Here is a 22,271-nt window from a genome sequence, read left to right on the forward strand (position 1 = left end):
TGGTTTTGTTATAATTGTCTTTGCTCAGGTTTTTAGTGCTTGAAGAGAAATTATGCATACAACTGTTGAATAAGGCATATAAATCCACTTTGTTTCATTCACTGTTGCCTTGAACTAAAACGTTTGCCTCATTTAGCTTAGCAAAATCAACAAACTACCCTATAGGCTAACAGCAACTTACACTCATTCACCATTTATTGAAAGGAATAACATGACTTGGGAGCATAATCTCAAAAATGTTAATACATGTCAGCAGAACTTTTGCCTCCACCCCTAAACACCCGCCCCTATAGCCAATCCATCCCAAATCCATCCCCACCAAAAAAAACCTCCTGAAATCTTCTCATAGACAGCACTTATTACCAATGATAGGCTGAGACAGCAGGAACTGCTGTCCTACTCAATTTAGTCACACTTGACATAAAATTTAGCACAAAACTTGGCTCTGGTTTCATAAAATGCTCAATGATGATCAGCCTGAACCTTCAGTCTGATCATCATTGCAGTGATACGTACCAGTGCAGACTTTGGTTAGGGCGTTATACTGGTAGCCAGTCTGACAGTCACAGTGGTAGCTGCCGGGGAGGTTGTGGCAGATCTGGCCCACTCCACAGCGGTGTGTGCCCATCTTACACTCATCAGTGTCTACACAGGCAGAAAGATTAAGCAACACCTGAGCACCTGAGTGGGTATATCATAAATACAGCTAACATCTTGCTTATAGCACCAGACAGTACAAAAACAAAAAGCACGGGTACTCTCACTCTCTTTGTGCCAGAGGCCTGTTTTATTTATTTATTTTTCATGTGAATAGCTTTGGATGTCAGATAGAATGAATATTTTGAATATTTGTCCCCTGATTGCCAAGATTTTGGAGAACAATTTAATAAAAACAAAAATGACAGATTGTGGTTGTTTAGGGTTAGGTTAGGTGACCAGTGAGTGTTTACGCAGAGCATGGGCCTATTAAGCTTAATTAATCATATTTCACCATTTCTATGTGGTGGAGTGTGAAGATAGAAAAACAAATGAGTTGGAAACAAATTTTTATTGTAAGGGACAAGACCCATAGGAAAAGGCCAATCCAATGACCGGCAAAACTAGATCTGTTCAATAAAGGACCACAACTTTACTATTAAATAAGAAAAAAAAAGGGGGGGGGGGGGGGGGGGGGGGCATCACTCAACTTAAATCAAACAAATATAACAAAAAAAAATAAAAAATACAAAAAATGCCAAAGTGAATAGGATATTTTCCAGAACGGTTACAATAAAAAATAAAATAAAGATAAAGAAGAAATAAATAATAGTTGGATAAATGAATATAGGAAATATGTGTTAGCTATAGCGTTTGATCAGCAGCCAGAGTTTGTTTACTTGTCATGGGAATGCAGGTCCTTAAATTTAAAGACTTTATCTGATGTAAGCCTCTGTAACATGAGGGGGGGGGTGCAGCCATTTGATGTGATGCAGTTCGGGATGAAGGGACGACCCATCGCTCATCTTTCAGTTCTGCGTATTGAGAGACTTTTTCCAGAAATTATAATGAGAAAGTATAATGAGTTAAAGGAACCATGACTATGCTATGACTATTAACATTAACATCAGTAATTTAAATCTCATACAAAAACTTTATTTTAATAAAAAAATAAATAAAATTACTATTATTTAAGTGGAAATGAAGGCTGGATATTCACACCAAATTAGCTGAAACATTCTTGGTTTCTGTACACTAAAGCAAGATGTAGATGTCTGTAATGTAACAGGAGGAAAACATGCTGACTTTACTGACACAGAGCCGAGGAGGTGAGAGTATCTGTGTGATCTGTTGTCTTCTATGCTAACAGAAGAGAGTGTTTATCGTGAAGAGCTCCACTTTCTGCCATCAGCTGTTAGAGGTCAGTGACGGATCAAACTGTTGTTACTAGAACCTATTGCCATAATACAGTCCTCCACTACTTTTTGTCTACTTTTTACCATCTTACGCACACCTTCTAGTCTGCTTCTGCCTGCATTTGTCTTACTTGGAGAATACTGAACACTTACAGACTGCTGAGCCGCCTGAACTGGCAGATTGTTGCTTCCTCTGTGATCAGAGTCATGGTTCACTTTCAGAGCGGATGGTTTGCAGATGGTAGAAGAGCTTCTAATATTTACTGTCTTTTACATTTCTTAAAGTGATTTAAGCTCTTTATGAGGGAAAACTGTTGGCAAGGCATTTGGTTTAGTTGTTACTTAACCAGCTTAACCAGCTGCATTTGTGAACATTTTTACTGGCTGAATGGATCAAAAGCACTGCAGAAACACAGTGATGGCTCTTTTAGAAGTCGTCTTTATGCACGAGAATCTTCCCCTCTTTTCTCCTCTTCTTATGGATGGTAAAGATTAATATCACTTCCCTTGTTTCCTTTTGACTGGAAGTCGTAGCCAAAAGCAGCTCAGTGTGCCATTTTCCATTTTATTCTGGGCCTCTACAAACAGTACATTTCTAGAAAAGCTCATGTGCAGCGCACATAATGGCTGCCTTTGTAAGTCATATGTGTGTATGTTAAACAATTAGGAGTTTAAAAAAAATCCAAACATTTACGGTAATGTGTTTTAGGCAGATTGCATTATTACATATTAAGGATCATGAAAGAAAAAAATTAAGTGATCCTAAATCATATCCGCTCAGGCCTTTTTCCTCATTGTATTTCATTGTTTTTCAGTGTTATCAGTGCTTTCATTCACGCCTTTCCATAACGCCATCCTTCAGTGTCAGTGCTGAATGTTTAACTGCTGAACCTCACCAACACACTTGGCTCCATCAGGGCTGGCTTGGTAACCGTGGCTGCACATCACGGTCTTCTTCTTGCATGTGTAGGAGCCGACAGTATTGATACAGTTAAAGGCCGAACTGCAGGGCTCACTCAGACTGGTGCACTCGTTTATATCTGCAGAGTCACAAAGACAAAGAATCAAGCTGAAAAGTGTGAGCGATTGCTCAGAGGATTAAACACAATAGGCAAGATTACTTATGTCTATAACATCCCAGTAATTTCAGCAAAACAAATGAGTTGTTTGTTTCTTTTAGTTCTTGGCTTAATCATGCCTTTTGTCTCCAATACTGTGGGTGGTAAACAAACATAAAGTGTTAATCTTGAAATGGATAATCTGTTAACCTAAAATGAATGTGACAGTGGATGTTATACATACTACGAAAGACTGTTTCTGTAATCTGTCTATTTGTTCAGTGGAACTATACATAGTTCAGCATATATTCTAACATCTGAATGACCAAGTATATTTAATTCTCTCTTGCTCTCACCAAAGTTGCTAAATCTCAATATGGGCCCTCAAACAGGTCTACAGAGAATTACTGAAGTCTTTAATTTGAAGGCTGTTGACATTTGTGGTTGATGGTCCGCTCACCAGTTGATCTCTCATGTTTTCCTGCTTTTCCTGCTTTTGGAGATTCTCTTCAAAGAATAAATTGGGATTTCTTGTCACACCGAATAGGATTAGTGTTTGGATTGGAGTGAAGTTTTGATGTGTTTTGGCTTCCCGTTTACACGAGAACAGCATGAAAACTTTTTGAAAATGGGCTCCAGAGTGGAGCATTTTCGAAACGCTTCGGTCTCTGTTTCTGTGTAAACGAGCAAAGAAACGCTCCTTTTTGAAAACAGGGGCAATGGCACACGCACACTAAAGCACACAGAAAAAGTGAGGGCCAAAGGAAGCCTCCCACCCTCAGTGTCAGATCTGTAATGTATGTGCAGTCATCTGTAGGGAGTCATTACGATTGATGATTACTTGCTTTGCCTGGCTGTAGATCAGCCGAGGTATAGGAGACAGTTTTATCAGGAGCACTCTGGGGTGAACATTATGTTTTCCTCATTTTGCTGTGACGCTGCCCTACACAGTACTGAGAAAACTGCAATTAATTTAAAGTGGATTGCTGTTTAATATTTGTGCCACTACAGTCAAAAAAAAAACAAAAAACTGAAGTGTAGACTCAACCGGTTTAGGTTTTCTAGTACTGACACTGAGATGATAAAAGGACAATAGCGGAGAGACTACTACCAGAATTACTCCAAGAGTTCATCGACCACTCAGGCACGAGGTCACAAAAGGACCCAGAACAACATCTAAAGAACTGCAGGCCTCACTTGCCTCAGTTAAGGTCAGAGTTCAGTGTTCATTCATCAACAAGAAAAAAATGGGATCCATGGTAAAGTTCCAAGGCAAAAACCACAGCTAAACAAAAAGAACACAAAGGCTCAGCTCACATTTGCCGAAAAACAACTTCATGATCTTGAAGACTGTTACGTCCCGTGGGCCTAGGGGACAAGGGAGCAACATACGATCAAGAAGAAACCAGAAAAACCAGATTTGTTCATAAAATAAAGAGAGAAATAAAACCGAAAACAGCTACAAAACAAAACAATCCCCAAACCGGGGACGAAAAAAACCTATAAGGGGTAAAACACAAAACAATCTCCAAACGGGAGACGCCACATATCCTGTTAGGGGAGCAGAAAAAAAGGAACGCGTGGAGCACACTGGCCCCTGGCCGCCAAAGCAACCACCCCTAAACCTCCAGAACCCCAGAGCACACCTGCGGTCAACCCACAGACACACGACTCTACAGCTGCTCAAACCACCAACACCACAGACTGCTTCGCCACCACTCTCCTCTCTCCAGTGCCGCCTCCTATATCGCCTCCCTTTATCCTGCAGCCCTGATTAGGAGGAGACGCCCCTGTGGGAGGGAGGGAGAGAGAGAGAGAGAGAGAGAGAGAGAGAGAGAGAGAGACAAACAAAATGGCACACAGCCGTAACACCCCCACCCATAAAAATAAACGCCACATAGGCAGGTAAACACCGTCACCAAGCTCTGGAGAGGGTATCGGCCACCACATTGTCACACCCTTTCTTGTGTTTTACAAGGAGGTTATAGTTCTGGGCCATGAGGGCCCACCTCATCAACCGCTGGTTGTGATTGTACATGCGGGATAGAAAAACCAGCGGGTTGTGGTCGGTATACACTACGACAGATTGTGGGGCGGAACCAACATACACCTCAAATTGTTGTAACGCTAACAGCAGTGCAAGAGTTTCCTTCTTGATGGTAGAATACCTGGCTTGGTGTTTATTAAACTTCCACAAAAGTAGAAAACAGGATGACTGATCCCATGCCTGTCTTCCTGCAGCAGCACAGCACCGACCCCAACGTTGTTAGCATCAACCTTGAGTTCAAAGGGCTTTGCGAAATCAGGGGCGGCTAAGACAGGCGAGTTAGATAAAAGAGTTTTAACGCTCTCAAAGGCGCGCTGGCAGCTGTCATCCTACAGGAATGACCACTTTGGGCTGCACAGGCGGTTGAGCGGAGCAACCACCTGTGAGAAGTTTCTACAGAAGCCTCTGTAGTAACTAGCCATGCCTAAAAACCTCCGCAACTCACGCGTAATATTCGGCACTGGGAATGTGAGAATGGCAGTCACTTTACTGTCCAGGGGGCGCACTTGTCCCCGCCCGACCACCTTGCCCCGTCGCTTAGGAAAGATGCCGTGCGAGAAATCCCGGGTTCAAATCCCGGACGAGCCCCCACAAACCGTATGTTACGTCCCGCGGGCCTAGGGGACAAGGGAGCAACATACGATCAAGAAGGAACCAGAAAAACCAGATTCGTTCATAAAATGAAGAGAGAAATAAAACCGAAAACAGCTACAACACAAAACAATCCCCAAACCAGGGACGAAAAAAACCTATAAGGGGTAAAACACAAAACAATCTCCAAACGGGAGACGCCACATATCCTGTTAGGGGAGCAGGAAAAAAAGGAACGCGTGGAGCACACTGGCCCCTGGCCACCAAAGCAACCACCCCTAAACCTCCAGAACCCCGGAGCACACCTGCGGTCAACCCACAGACACACGACTCTACAGCTGCTCAAACCACCAACACCACAGACTGCTTCGCCACCACTCTCCTCTCTCCAGTGCCGCCTCCTATATCGCCTCTCTTTATCCTGCAGCCCTGATTAGGAGGAGACGCCCCTGTGGGAGGGAGGGAGAGAGAGAGAGAGAGAGAGAGAGAGAGAGAGAGAGAGAGAGAGCGAGACAAACAAAACAGCATGCAGCCGTAACAAAGACTTTGGTGAAAATATTCTGCGGACCGACAAGATAAAAGTAAATTGTTTGGAAGTTTTGTGTCCTGTTACATCTGGAGTAAAATAACCTTAAACAGGCCATTCATGCTTAAAAACCCTCCAACGCAGCTGAATTAAAACAATTCTGCAAAGACGAGTGGGACAAAATTCCTCCACAGTGGTGTTAAAGACTCAGTGCCAGTTATTGCAAACGCTTGACTGCAATTCTTGCTGCCAATTGTGGCACAACCAGTTATTAGGTTTAGGGGGCAATTACATTTTCACATATCACCAGGGAGATTGGACCATCATTTAAAAACTGCATTTTATATTTACTTGGGTTATCTTTGTCTAATATTCAAATTTGTTTAAGGATCTGAAACATGTAAGTGTGACAATTATGCAAAAAGCTAAGAAATCAGGAAGGGTGCAAATACTTTTTCATGGCACTGTATGTATGTGAAGATATAATGTAATATCTTGCTATGGTAACGGATCCTTCCAAAAATTCCAGGGTCCAGATCAACTCCAAAAGTTATGTCTAAGCTGGGCCCAGCCACACCACTAGCAAAACTTTAACCCCCTGAGGTCTAAGTCATCATTGATGGTGATACCCACCCTAACCCTAACTCTTACCCTTGGTAATCAGAATATGTAATTTTATTCTTATTACATTATTCTCACAAATCTCACAAGTTAGGTTAACACTGACTCCCCTTTGCCCCCTTTTCACCTATTTGGTGCAACCGTATAGAAAAACCTTTACCATTAAAACTGTAATGCCAAAATGAATGGATGGCACTTGATTTAAGATTTAATATCTTTTAGTTTGAATCGCTCAAGAAATCTAAAGACCGTTAAAGCCCAGTTAAAGGACTGTTAAATCTCAAGAATATGGATAGTAATGCAGCACCGAAAAACATACAAACACAGACACAATGCTGAGGTGTGAGGAATGGGTCTGTTAATGTGGCCCGACAGCTCATTTTGCTAGATTTGTAAGATTTGTCCTTACAGAGAATAGGGCCAACTCTATCAGCTGTTTACTGGTCCTGTGTTAGGAGTCAATGCTACCCAGCATGGAGCACCACTAACAGTCTCTTACCAATGCAGTTGCCATGAGAGTCCTGTGTGAAGCCACTGACGCACTTGTGTTTGGGCTTACACAGGAAAGAGCCCAGTGTATTCTCACACACAAAGCCCATACCACAGTTATGGGTTCTAATTGTGCACTCATCAATATCTGTAAAGAAAGAACAGATTTGCATTAACTTATATGGACAAAGCAATTACTCAAGACATTATTCTGTTATAAGGCACTCTGTGAATTTAGCTTGAGCTCTCAGGCTGTTAGCAGTACAGCAGATGGCACTGTGACTCAAGCACAGAACACGTGCAGCTTCTCAGACATTCAAACTTTCACTCTTTCAGTGTTTAACTGGGGGCGAAATTCCAATAAAAAATCACTAGATCCAACTCTGCAATTAACAGAACTTGAACAGAACTTCTTAAATGACAGTTATTGAGTCTCATGAGCGATATGAGAGGTTTTTTTTCCTGTGCCGCAAGTAGTTTATGTTATCCTGGGTCCTCTGAGCAGGAGGTCTTAATTTGGGTTTTCTCTACTGTGATCATCAGAGGGATACTTTTCCAACATCACAGCAAAGTTCTTTCCCTGCTTTTATACAACTAATTACTTTTTTGCCTGCTGGATGGTTGACTACCTTCATGTTATGGCTACATTGATTAGGCCTCTGTGACACGAGTCACAGAGCTTCAAAGTGCATTATCGCCCACACAATTCTGCCTCTTTGGCTGATTATCTTGTAAAATACTGAACCTTGGTATCTTCTCAAGCCCACACATTACCGCTTGGGCCAAAGAAACATTAACATCTTGTCTTTGTGGAGATTTGTTGAGAGAGCCTAAATGCAATTTTTCATGTAGTAAACGTAGTCAGAGATATTGTCCATGTTGTCTACAATGAACCCTTTATATGGAATATTTACCTATTAACATAGCTGAAGAAATATTAAAACTGAAGCACTGTAAGTGTCAAAGGTGTGTAAGTATCAAAAAGCAGGTAAGAATTTGACTCATAGTGGGATAGTTTGGTTGGGATCAAATCCAACCCAGAGCTGCATTACTTCTGGCTTATGTTAGCAACTGGCGTTGTGCTGGCATGGGTAATTTGCAAGCTATCTTATGGGCTGGTTATTTATCCAAACATCCTGGTAACTAAGCGGACCATTGTGGCAGGTTGAGGTTGGCCAAGGTAGCTACAGCACTGGTAGCCTCATCAGATCCAAGTTGCTGTCCAACATACATGCAACAGTGCAACATAATTCTATAGGACCGATTTTTATGTCTGATCATTTTTTTTGGTTGATGTAGGCTTGCACTGTCTCTGAGTACAAGCTGTGTACCAGCATGACTTGCAGTTGGCAAAGTATGGTAGGAATCTTGCAGTGAAAATGATTTTTGATATTTCTGCATCCCTAGTGTTGTTAGTCAAAGACAAAAGTTTTTTTTTTTAAAGATAATTTGCTCTATACTCACAGGGATGGTGATAAGTTCAAACATACAAAACAATTTTTAGATATCTGTGCTAAAAAAAAAATCATTTTACCAGTTTTAGACATGACTTGCTGATACATTTTTAGGAGTGAGGAATTACGAAAAATTGTTAGTTAAGAGAGAAGAAAGTGGGAGCTAAAAACATTGAGAAAAAGCTAACCTGAACAAAATCAAATGTCATGTGTGACATTATTACAAGTTTCAGAAAAAAGATACATTTAGTATATTTTATCTACATGTTTTTTCCACATTAGTTTGAATGAATTCTAAAGAATTAGAACTTAATTACAATTTCTGGCCATGACGAAGCACTTAGAAGGATCAGAAAGACTAGAAACACACAGTACAACTGCCAGTCCAGCCCATTCTATAATTGTGATCTTTTCTAACAGCAATCATAATATACTTACATTGCCATAAGCACTACTGCAAGTCATCACAAAACATTATCCCGATTTTTACAGAGCAGTCCAATGGCATGCTTTTCTGGCAGTAGGATCTTATATCACTGTGTTCGCTTTTGTTTTTACAAAAGCAAACTGTGCTGTCTTGTTTCTGCTCTTTAACCAATAAAAAAAATAAATAAATAAATCCTGCATAGTATATTAAAGAAGACATCATTTATTTTAGAAGCTCTGGGAATGACTGCTGGGCAAATTGGCTTAATGAAATACATCAGGAACAGTGAACTCACCCTCGCAAAGACTGTTCCTCAGCTGGTAGCCAGCAGGACAAGTGACCTGCAGCTCGCACACAAACGAACCCTCTGTGTTCACACAGCGCTCGCTGGGCCTGCATCTGTGGGCACCAGTCACACACTCATCCACATCTGCAAAAAAAGACAAAGGTTACTGTGTGTGAGGTGGCGGGGGAGGGAAGCTGACACGGGATATGTAGGATATGATGTGGAGGTGAACTTGCTGAGGGAGAGGTCCCGTGCCTAATTTTGCCCCTGTGCTCCAGCTCCCTGACTATCCCAGGGATCAAGCTCCGTGAGTCAGCAGCAGGTGGACATCAGTGAAAATTACACAGAGGAAACTAACAAAAGAAGTCACGTTATGTCTAAGGATTTGTGGCAGAATAGAAAATTACATATTTTTGCTTTTGCTTACATGAAAAGCATCTAGCAGTCATGAGAGCCTCAGGCATGAAAATCATTCAGTACTCCAGCTAAAAACCAAGAATTGGGATTGAAGAGTACAGCTGAGCTCATTAATACTTTAAAAATAGCAATTACACTAATGACAATGTGTAGTATCCAAGGGGTAACGACTAACCCACAGTGAACAATCCCTCACAGCTGCCAAGTATTTCATTGTCTGTCAGCTCATTATTAAAACCGGACTGACATTTACATCCAGATGAGGCTTTTCACGCAGGTTCAGAAAAAAAATCTCCTCGCATGCCAGCATGCCTGGAAAGGCACAATATATCACTATCCACACATACAGGCAGTAGTAGGGTGGCAAAAAAACCCTGCGCAATTGAACTGTAAGGCAACTGCTGGCATAGATCAATGCAATCACGTTTTCAATCCAATACAGGGTCAGGGTCTTTTTAAAAGTCTGCTTTAGAGGTCCTAAAATGCAAGGGGTGATTTTAGCAGAAGTTGTGCACTTTAAAACTAAAATGTAATAGCATGGACACATCTCTTTTCCAGGTTGTTTCAGCTAATTGAACATTTGAAGTTCACAGGCAATAATCTCAACATCTGCCTTTTTTTTTTTTTTCTCAGACTCATATGCTCGGGTTCAGTAAGTAAATTTTAATAGTAATTGAATGAAATGTCTTAATTTAAAAAATGTACAGTACCAGTCAAAAGTTTGGACACAGGGGAAGTGTGTGTAATAATTTATTTACTTATTTTTAGTAAATTTGACTGTCTTTTGCAGCAAAACCTGCAATGTCCATGTTTCCTTTTTTCAAAAATCCTCTAAGTTCATCTCTCTGGACAAAACATAAAAATGGTTGCAAAATCACTAAAGATACAACTGTAAACATTAAAAATGACAAAAGTAGAATTCAAAATGAAACACTGAACAAAATGATCAGCATTAACTGCAGTATAGCATACATCTAGCTGCTGACAAATGACAAAATGACAGTATAATTTATTGCTAAACAATAAGACAATAAACAGAAGACATATAAATTAATATAATATGCATCACAATAGAAAAATAACCATAAATTAAATAACTATAAAAAAGAGTGAGTCAAGATACAAAGTAGTGCATGAAGTTAGCAAACAACATTACGATAACACACAGAACAAGCATAAACGGACTTGACCTGTTTGAGTGTCACATGGTCTGATTTGCATCTTCTGATTGGTAGTGATGAAGCTTATGCATAAGTTCAATAAGGAAGATCTGTAATCACTCATCTGCCTGTTTTCCCAGGTGTTCGGCTGTTAGCCTATTCACTACACTCTGCCACACTGTCAAACTCAATGCTGACATCATTACTCTAGTCCAATCATCTTCTTTCCCTCCTTCTTTGAGCCAATCAGGCTCCATTCTGAGAGCTTCAAGTCTCAGTGTTCTTCTGTCACTCTTCCTGTCAGAGTCTCATTTGTGCAGCCCACCTACCCCCCATCTCAGCCTCACCCGAGTCACCCAGAGCTCCTTCCAAGCCTCCATCTTCATCTTCACCACCACCAGCATCCTATTCCGGGGCGGGGGGGGGGGGTCTTTTTAATCAGATTACAGCATCAAGACAATTAAACGTCTGGGATAGAGAGGAAACAATGTCACAACCCCCAAAACAGATATGGTTTTAATGTGGAGGCCAATGAAATGGTTTCTCTCCTCATCTTTTCTGACTGTTTTTTCACTAGTTTTGCACTTGGTTGACATTGTCAGGCACTCATACAGCATGTGGGGGAATTACAAACTACTGAGTAGGCTTTTGACTTGCTGCAATGAAACTTTGGCAAAATGGAGTAGCTGCTACAACAAACAGCAGCAAACAGGTGTAGTAAAGCATCTCAAGGGAGGAAATGCAACATTTGGAGATGTCCATGGGTGGTAGCAATTAGTAACTGCAAAAAATGCCCATCTGCTATGTTTAAAATTATGTTTGTTTGTATAATTACTTTTGAGCCTCAACAAATGGGGGACTATGTATAAAAATGGTTGTAACTCCTAAATAGCTAATGCAGTCCTCTTGTTAACCCTTTATTGCTGGCAATTGCCACCAATGCACCCGTTACCTGTCCTTACGTGACGTGAACGCCAAGTGTATCACCGCTGAGACATCTGATCAAACACACTTTGAATTACCGTAATTACATGACTGTTTGTCCTATCGATAAAATTTCTGAAAGCTGAGAAATTGCGCTTCACACCCTACATTGGGTTATTACACTAATTGTTGCCAGAAGTCCGTGAATGGTGGTAAATAAAGGGTTAGTCTCTTAAGATCTAAGTTCTAAGTCATCATTGGACAACACTAACCCTAACCCCTAACCTATCTCCAAGCTATAGGACTACAGTCGTCAATGATGACTTAAACCTCAGAGGGTTAAAGTGAAAAGTTACATTTTCTATTTTCTGAAAACTTGTTGGTTTGGCATGTGGCTCAAACAAAACCGAATGCTAACACTTAACCTAATCCTCACCTTAAGCCAGTGACCCAATACATGGTTAAGAGGTTACTATCTGTGTCCTCCCCTTCTTTATCCCTTGTCACTGAGGATTGTCAAGTGCTAGACAAGACAGCTTCTAATACAATCAAGAATTCCCAACCTCTGAGCTGGCAGTTTCAAACTGGGCGCTCGCAAGATAGTCCAGAATGAGTGGGGACCTGTGGAGCTGTATTCCATTGAGCTAGCATTTTTCTAATGGCAGTTTCCATCACATATTCAATAGAAGAGTTTGAGACAAGTGTTCCATTTTTAGATGCTTAAGCACTTTATGTGAGTATTAGGAACATCACAGCACCATGCCCCACTTTATCACAGCCCCCACTTAGTTTACAGGTATGAAGCAAACTGTAGAAGAACATTTCTAGCAGCAGTCTGATAAAATTCACCTTCAACCACCATAAGCTATCCACACGAGTTTTCTTATTAAACTTCATTTTCACATCTAGCGATTAGCAGAATATCACCACTTTACGGGCAAAATCAGGTTCCCTTTATTTTGGAAATATTATTGATGTTGTATTATGTGTAAAATAAAATGTTTGTTTTCTTTGTCAGAAACTGGATCAGTAATTTTAAACTTTTAGCTAAGGTTGTGCTCTGCTGTTCCCCCAACTGAACTGCAGCTATTTTCTGTAGAATAGGAATAATAGGAAGTGAAATGGCACTCCTAGATCAGCTCTGGCTATACTCTGTATCAGGGGTGTCAAACATAAGCCCCAGGCTATTGGTGTATTGGATAGCTTTGAAAAATGTGAAGGAGGGTGCAAATATGGACTTTTAACTGTATTTTCAGAAGTTTGAAAAGTTATCCTAGTGATAAAGCCCTTCCTCATAGCCATTCATACTACAGCAGCCACCCCACAAACTAGAAAGGTGGTTGTGGCTCAGGAGATGGAGCAGGTCATCTACTAATTGGAAAGTTGGTGGTTCAATCCCTGGCTTCTCCAGACTGCATGCCAAAGTATCCTTGGGTGAGACACTGAAGCCTGAATTGCTCCTGATATATGTACTAGATAGAAAGCATTTAGAGTTAGAAGGCATTATATGTAAATTAACCAAAACTTTGTTTTATAATTACAGAACAATCTGGGTGCTGATCTACGAGAACATTTTCTTTAATTTTAGACATTTATTTCTTAATATTTAAGCCCAAAGAGTCATGCTGACAGATTACTCTCATTAACTAGAGCAGCATTTCTTTATCATGTAGAAAAACTGAGACATACTGTGGAAATTGCACTTCTTTTTTCTTATATTAAGATATCACAGGGAGTAAATGTGTAGTTAAACTCCTTTATAATAACACTTTCACTGCTCTGGCCCACCTAAGATCAAAGTGGGCTGTATACATCAGTATACATCCCTGCTGTATACTGTCTTCCATCTCCAGCTGCAGCCATTACTTGTCTTAAAGATAAAGAATGCTTTATTTATTAGCTAGGGATAACTGTTCTTTTAGCATATAATATATCCCAGACCTTACAAGATAGAAGACGATCAAAACTATTTGCTTCATCTGTCAGTGGTCATTATGTATTGGCTCATCAGCGTATCATTTTGAATGTCTTTAGACAAAAACCTGGAGCCTGAAGAAATATCACTAACACCTATACACCTGAATCCCTCTGTCCCATCCTGTGTAGCTTATCTGCCTGAATTTATCCTCTGTTAAGAATAACAGGGGAATCATGCTCACAGGCTGCATCTGTGTAACTTTAACCTCTGTGTTTTCAACCAGTTCTGCAAATAAGCTAAGGCTGACTTCATCTACTGGAGCCTGACCTTAAAAATAAATATATAAAAAATACCTCAATGTCTGCTGGGTCAAGTGTGTAGGAACAACAGGGTGTGTGTTTTCATCTGTGGTGCCTCTCTGACATCTCCCTGTGCTCAGTTTCCTCTTTACTCTTGATGGAATTCCTCTAAAACTCCTTTGTCCATTCAACTAAGCATTTGCATTTCTCAAAAATAAGTTGTTTCCACCTTGTACTGGATCACGTCATTGTATAATAAGGCTGCCCCCAGGGGGCAAGTGGGTGAAGGTGTAGGTGTACACTGAAGCAGTAGGCACTTTTTCCTTTGCTTTTTCTTATTTGAATGACGCACTGGCAATAACACTGGCCACCAGAGCTCTGTGGTGGAAGGAGAAGGCGACTTTCTGCACCGCTGGCAATACGCAAACATTGGACACAGTCCAGTCCATCCCTGTGCTTTAAGGCAAGCAGGGCCCAGAGGAAGGGGTGGTCTCTGCGCTCAGGATGACTTTGCCCCTGGAAATATCCCTCCCTAAAATGTACATAACAGATGTCAGCTGGGGAACAAATGGGGACATTTTACAAAGATAGCTTGCACACAAGAGTTTGTCACCGATGTACTGCTCAAAAAAGGGAAACTGTTAATTTTATTTAGACAAATGCATTTGCAGCAGCTCCACAGAGGACTCATATAATACCATAAAGTGTGTTCTGTGCTGTGAGAGGTGATGAGGTGCAGTTTTATGAGGTGAACAGGAAAAGAGCTGCAGGATGTTACATAGTCAAGTACACGCTGAAAACTTCAGATCAGTGTTTTTCCTCCTGCTGCTGCCTGTGGGAAGGTATTGTAAGGCACACAGTTTATTCAAATTCCCCATGGCACAAACTTTGAAAGTCGAGAAAGACTTTTCAAAAAGGGATTGCCAACACACACACACACACACACACGGGCAACACAGGAGAATATGTTCCCTCTTGTTCTAGATTTTTGTTTTCTCCATTCAGATTTCGTACAACACCTTTTTGTTTGGTTCCCTGTGGAATGCACCATGTTTCGGGGTGATCTTCAAATGTGGATGGCTGCCATACACAAACACACACAATAATCCTAACGGCACCCTATCAGTGCATCCAGTTAATCGGGCGTGCATGTGATGCATGATAAGGGAAAGCAGCCGTTTGATAAAGATGAAACGCAACAGAGCGGTGATCCACTGTCTCAGCACAAGGCCACCAGTGTCATAAATCAACAGCGCCTGTTTGCTGGCTGCTGCACTGTTTGACTGATAAAGATTTAAAGGCCTGCAACTGTGTGTTTTATTTCACACAAACATGCTTAACAAGCAAAATATCATTTAACTTTTGCCAAGACCTGATATATTGGGTTTTACCAGGCAGTTGCAATCTGAGGTTGATATAGAGGCATGCCAAACAGTACTCGCATTCTGGGAGGGCCTTATGTGCATAGGGACATTTTGAGGGAATTTTCTTTTCTCCAGTCTGATAGGATCATATCCTGAAATCCAGTTAGCCAGAGGTGGAAAAACAGGGTTACATGATTGGAAAAGATCATATAGTCCTGATCAATTAATTTTTTTTTTTTTTAATGCAGATCAAACCTCCAGTTTGTGTTGTTCAAATCATTTAAAAAGGATAAGGATTACTTTGCTCCAAAATATCAGGAATCACAATGTTATTGTTTGTGTGTCCCAGTGATCCCAGGGGCAATATTGGTCATGGGTGAGGGGCCAGATGAAGAGTGATTCAGTCAACCCTTATGACTTGGGATCGACTGTCTGTCTGTCTGGGATAGGATTGCTAGGGCTCCATCCTGAATCATTCCTGGGGAGGGTGCACAAGGGAGAGCGCCTGGTGGCCGGGCATTAACCCATGGGGCCTGGCTGGGTGCAGCCTGAAGAGGTGACATGGATCCATCCTCCATCGGGCTCACCACCTGCAGGGGGTGTTGTAGGGGTTGGGTTTGATGTGTGTCTGTCGGCAGCCCTGGCAGACTGATCCCCAGCTATTGAGGCTGCCTACTGGGTGACATGGATTGTCATCCCTGCAGTGGGGATGGAGCCTGAGCTAGTGCATGAGTTTGAGAGATACTGGCTGAATATAGTCAGGCTCACCTCAATGTATGGCCTGGGCTCTGGTACCAGTCTCCTGGAGACTGATCCCCGGTGACCAGGATCAGTCTACACCAGGATACCCTAGGTCGCAGGTCTATGATCAATTTAGCAATCATATCATTAGATCTGCAGCTGTATGTTCAGGACACTGAAGAGAGGAGCTGAGCTGTCAACTGATCACCACCTGGTGGTGAGTTAGATCAGGTGGCAGGGGAGGATGCTGGACAGATCCTGGTGTACCTAAAAACATAGTGAGGATGTACTGGGGATGCCTGGTGGAGGCCCCAGTCCACAAGATCTTCAACTCCCACCTCTGGCAGAACTTCGACAGCATTCTAGGGGGAGGCTGGGGACACAGAGTCCGAATGGACCATGTTCCACAGCTCCATTGTTGAGGCTGCTGCATGGTGCTATGGCTCCTAGGTGATTGGTGCCTGTAGTGGAAAGAGACTTTCGGATTGCCTTGAAGCAATTCTGGCAAACTATCAGGTGACTGGAGGGGAAAGTGGCCCTCTACTCACACAGTGTAGCCCAGTGGCAGAGGGCTTTCCACCTTGGTGGCCTTAGAATATCATTGCTGGGTTTTTCAGAAGATGTGGTCCTATTGGCTACGTAAGGTGGTGGCCTCAGACTTGTACTAGAGTGGTTTGCAGAGTGTGAAGCAGCAGGTATGAGAATTAGCACCTCTATGTCTGAGGTCATAGTCCCCAGCCAGATAACAGTGGAGTGCCCACTCCGGGTCAGGGACGAGGTGCTGCCCCGAGTGGAGTTTAAGTATCTTGGGGTTTTGGTCATAAGTAAGGGGAGAAAAAAGCAGGAGATTGACAGACAGATTGGGGCTGCAGCGGTCCACCATGGTGAATAGAGAGTTGAGTGTAAAAGCAAAGGCCCCAGGGCAGGCCCAGCACATGCTGGGGAGATTATGTCAGCTGGGCTGGGAACACCTCAGTATCCCCCTGGATAAGCTGGAGGAGGTGGCTGGGGAGAGTGAAGTCTGGGTTTCTCTGCATAAGCTGCTGCCCCAGAAAAGCGAAAGAAAATGGATGGTTTTACAGTCTGTATTAAATAGTAAATTTACGTAACAGAATATTTTCATGCACTCCAGGGGCACCGGGGTGGCTCAGTGGGTGAGCAGGCAACCATTTATGTCACATTGCTATAGTGGCAGTGGCCCGGGTTCGTACCTGACCCGCTGCGTGTTTTCCATTATCGCTCTCTCCTCCACTTTCTTGTCTCTCTTCACTGTACACTATCTAATAAAGGCAAAAAAATAAATACATACATACATACTGGTAATCCTTAAGCATCTGTAGCTGGATCAAAATGATCCTATCCAGTTTTTTTTTTAACAATCAGAGCAAAGTGAGCTGGACTATGTGATCCATGAATGGAAAAATTGGATTACCAAAACCAGATAATTTTTATCCAGATTACCTTTTGAACAACCGGGCCCAGGGGATTAAAACATTCCAACTGATATGCATCAGTAAAAAGTACTTTGTTCACCTTTGTCCTGATGCAACCTTTGTCCTGTCCCTCTTGTCTCTCTTCCCTTACCCTGAGCAGATGGCTGCACCTCCCTTGTCCTGCTTCTGCCGGAGATTTCTTCCTGTTAAAAGGGAGTTTTTCCCTCCCACTGTGCAAGCACTTGATGGCAGTCATAGGGGGTCGTCTAATTGTTGGGTTTCTTTCTATTATTGTAGGGTCTTAACCTTACAATGTAAAGTGCCTTGAGGTGACAGCTGTTGTGAATTGGTGCTATATAAATAAAATTTAATTGAATTTCATTTAAAGACATAAACAATCCTGCGGCCAACAAACTGATTTTCTGAGAAAAACAATAAATTTTGCCTAAAGTTTGAAAAACACTAAGTACAAGAACATCTGTATGGGATGATTATATCAGATTTTGACTTTTCTTTATCATTGCAAAAGCAAAAAAAAGAGATGACCTTTAGCTTAGACTAGACCACAATCTGTTTGGCTGGGTGGGTCCATAATTCAGAAGACGCTGTGGTCGATCAGTGTTATCTTCCACAGGGACTCTCTAACAACCCTAGTCATGTAAGTGTCAAGATTTTGGTAGCAGTGTAACCACAGAGATGATAACCTATTGGGGTATGATTACTATTTAGTGGAGGATCTCATCCATAGTTATCATTCAAGCAATAACTGTATCTCCACAAAACAGTTTATAAGGAATGCAAGACAAATCCAACCCTGCCCTCAATGGATTGTTTAGTCCCAGTTCAGGAAAGGGTAAACGTGTGAACTACGTGTGTGTGTGCCTGTGTGAGCGGGTGCACACATGTGCAAGTGTGTGTGAGCCTGGGAAATCTCACAATATCCATTCAGAGCCTGTTGATGAGAACAAATGATGTCAGAGTGTTTACGCTATTTATTATTCAAATTGTGCAAAAAGCCTTCTCCTTAAAAAGAGTCTTTGCTTCACACACAGACGTGTGCGCACACACACACACCTACACACACCTACACACACCTACACACACACACACACACACACACACACACACACACACACACACACACACACACACACACACACACACACACACACACACACACTCTCTCTCTCTCCATGTGAAGAACTACATGCTAAAATGTTACCATTTATTCACACAGCTGAATATATATAGAGAGAGAGATCAAGAAAAGCAGCTGTATTTACCCTGTAAACCTGTAAATTAAAATATAACAGCCTCAATAAGGGGTGAAAAACAGGTTTTCTGACAAAAGTGGTTCCATTTGCTAAACAAATTACAGAAAACTGCAAAGATCCCAGGTGTTAATACTTTGGCAGTGTTTTCACAGTCTGAATGACACAACCTCATTTCAAAAACACTTAGGATCATTTGCAATCTATATTCCATTGAAAATAATGCAACATATGAAATATTGGAACTGAAAAATATTATTCTTTTGAAAAATACATGCTCATTTTTACTTGATGCCAGCAACACATTAAAAAAAAGAATTGCAGCAGAGCATATTTCCCATTGTGTTGCACTACCTCTTCTTTAAAAACAGTTCTCATTTTTGCTTCATGAAAGATTTTCTTTTTTTAATGCCATGATGCACCAGGCCAGGTGTTGGAGGCAGTCCCGTAATAGCTGAATATTGTGGTTTGAGATTAACTTCCACAAGTGAGCAATTGTTACCATGTTGTTTGGCATGGTAACAATTGCATTCTCTTCATTGTGCCTGAAATATACATCGCCTGGATGGCAGTTTGTAAATGAACTTATCATTTACAAACTAAAGTTTTCTTCACAGATGTGCAAGTTACTCATGACGTGCACTAATGTACAATCCCCATACCATATGTATGTTGACTTTTGAACTGTGGGCTGAAACAAACTGGGTGGTCCCTCTTTTTTTTTTTTTTTAGCCCAGAGAGCCTGCTGTCCATAACCTCCAAAAAGAATTTCAGTCCCTTTATGAAATGTATTCAAAATTTATGGGTTTAAATGATTTGTAAATTATTCCAGTCTGTTTTTTTTTTCACCCTTTTTTCCCCCATTTTACACACCTATCCAACTTTTTTGCAAAGAGCGTTGTGCATCAACAGCTAGAAGTTTACTTCACAGTCAACTTACATTGCTGTCAAATCCTCGACACCCCTTGCTATCACATTTTGTCGTGGTGTTTGCTTTGTTTCATTTCAGTCTACACCAAATATTGCCCACCCACAAGTCCACATGTGGGAGCACTTTAGGGAAAGAAAGTGCTCACTTTTCTCACTGAACAAAGGGAAAGCATTAACTTTAATGTAGTGCTTATGCATCCAGAGTAATATCCTGTCTGGTAACAGACTACGCCAGGACTGCACTTCCAGCATATACACACATTGGGCTTTGAGGCCTTTCCCTGCAGCCTTCAGTGCTGGAGTAGAACATGATCTTGAAGAAAAAAAGAAGGACATGCACATCCAAAGTAATTAAAGGCTGGGTGCTGGGCCAAAAAATAACAAGGAAACAAAGAAAAGGGTCCACACACCTGCAAACTTCAGACTTCAGAAGTCTGAAGAAGGGCAATTTATGGCCCGAAACGTCACTCGTTTGCTAAGGTTTGTCTCCTATTAAATAATATTATTCAGGAGCTTTGCAGGTGTGCGGACCCTTTTCTCTGTAGAACATGATCTTCGCTATGAAGTGATTTTCATGCCAATATCACTCTTTTTACTTGTCTGCCTCTGTAATGTCATCAAGTACATGAGGCGGATGTAGCTCAGGAGGTAGAGGAGGTCACCTACTAATTGGAAAGTTGGCTGTTCAATCCCCGACCACTCCACTCTGCATGCCAAAGTATCCTTGGGCAAGATACTGAACTCCAAGCTGCTCAATGATGCAACCGTGAGAGTGTGAATGTCAGAAAGAAAGCACTTAAGCTTAGAAAGAAGTGAACGCTTTGTGCGCTCAATATAGAGTAGAAAAGCAATATATAAGAACCAGTACATTTACTGTACCATACACTCAACCTATGTGGTACAGGAAGTAAATTGCATAGACAACATTTAGTTGCTGCTGGTGTGTATTGAATTCCAGAGGTGAAAAGCTGTTGGTATATGAAATGATATTTACATAGTGCTTTTCTACTCTAAGTAAGCAATCCAAGTGCTTTTTATGCAAGCTACATTCATACAGTGCTTCATTCCATGTTTTCATAAGCTTTGTAACTATCACTCTCCAATGGTTGCATAGTGGTGATTCAAGGTTCGGTATCTTGTGTAAGGACACGTCAATATGCAGACTGAGAAGCTGGGGATGAAGCCACCAACCATCTCCTGAGGTGTTAATACTCCTGAGGACCAGGATCTGTGACTGGGGTGATGGTTTGATACAAATTAAAGCAGTGCTCCATTCATATAGCGCTATCCACCTGCTACAACACTAACCACTAATTGTGCAGTGACACAGACAGGACACAGGAAGTGAGAAGAGGGAAACAGACAGTGAAACGGAAGAATTCGTTTTCTACTTTGATCACAAAGATAATGTATTGTGTATAAACCATACGACTAGTTATACCAGTGAAAAAGTGCTCAATCACTGGTGACCACATATAAGAGGGAATGATTTAGCCTATCTTAAATTAGTTGACATGTTAATGGATATCAGCAGAACAAGTAATTAACAGTTTAAATGATACTAATTCATAACACTGCCTGGTTCCTTACTTTTTCTACTTCTTGTAGTTTTTTCAAGCAGCTGTTATATGTGTAAACATGGGTGCTTCTCTTTCTTTCATCCCACCCCACACTTTTGGTGCTTAGACAGAATAAAACATGGACATAACTTCCTGGTCAGAAAAATGAAGCCAATGCAGAAGTGCCTTGAACCTGAAGGGCACCAGATGGTGACAGCTGTGGCGGAAAAAGACTTAGTCTTTTTATTCTTGTAAAAATCTATGTGAAAACAACTTTTGTTTTTTTTTACCCCTTTAAACACTTTGTAGCTGAATTCATAGTCTTAGTCACTTATTTTGGGTCATATTAAATAAAACCTTAAATCTGTTATGTAAATCTTGGTAATACCATATTTCAAAAAGGTGGATTAACTGTGGACTTTTTAGCTGGCTCATTGGAATTGTCAGCTACAAATCATTAGCCAATGAACAAGCGGTTTTACAGTCAGACCCACCCCTCCCGGTCTTCACAAACCAATGGGTGACGTCACAATGAGCTATGTCCATCTTTTATGCTGTATGGGTGGCAGTGGTCTTTATGTGTTTAAATTTTATTTTATTTTTTACTAGGTGACTCCTTCAGCAAAAGGACATGTTACCTAATGTAAGGCCCATCAGAGTCACCTTTTTCGTGTCGTAGACCGCAGCAGTAGATCACCTCTGAAACAGTAACTGATTTGTAAGCGAAGGTCAAATCTGAACAATGTTCGTGGGAAATGTTGAACTATTCTTGCCTCAGCACAGATGCATGGGTATGTCTTAAAAGTATCAACAGTACTGCTTTGGCAAGTGAGGTTCTGGACATGGGTGGTGCACTGGAGCTAG

At 41.4% G+C, this 22,271-nt stretch overlaps 1 protein-coding gene across 2 annotated transcripts in view; it reads right to left on the minus strand.

Moving 5' to 3' along the window:
- Window positions 1–22,271, minus strand: part of fbln2 (fibulin 2) — an 80,672-nt gene that overhangs the window by 12,998 nt on the left and 45,403 nt on the right. For both annotated transcript variants that reach the window (XM_030730113.1, XM_030730114.1), the window contains exons 9-12: window positions 9,401–9,535; window positions 7,235–7,372; window positions 2,789–2,932; window positions 517–645 (exon numbers count right to left, since the gene is read on the minus strand). In XM_030730113.1, coding sequence (XP_030585973.1) covers window positions 517–645; window positions 2,789–2,932; window positions 7,235–7,372; window positions 9,401–9,535 — 546 coding nt within the window. The remainder of the gene's footprint in view (window positions 1–516; window positions 646–2,788; window positions 2,933–7,234; window positions 7,373–9,400; window positions 9,536–22,271) is intronic.

The sequence above is a fragment of the Archocentrus centrarchus genome, chromosome 5 (genome assembly GCF_007364275.1).
Source record: "Archocentrus centrarchus isolate MPI-CPG fArcCen1 chromosome 5, fArcCen1, whole genome shotgun sequence".
NCBI lineage: Eukaryota > Metazoa > Chordata > Actinopteri > Cichliformes > Cichlidae > Archocentrus > Archocentrus centrarchus.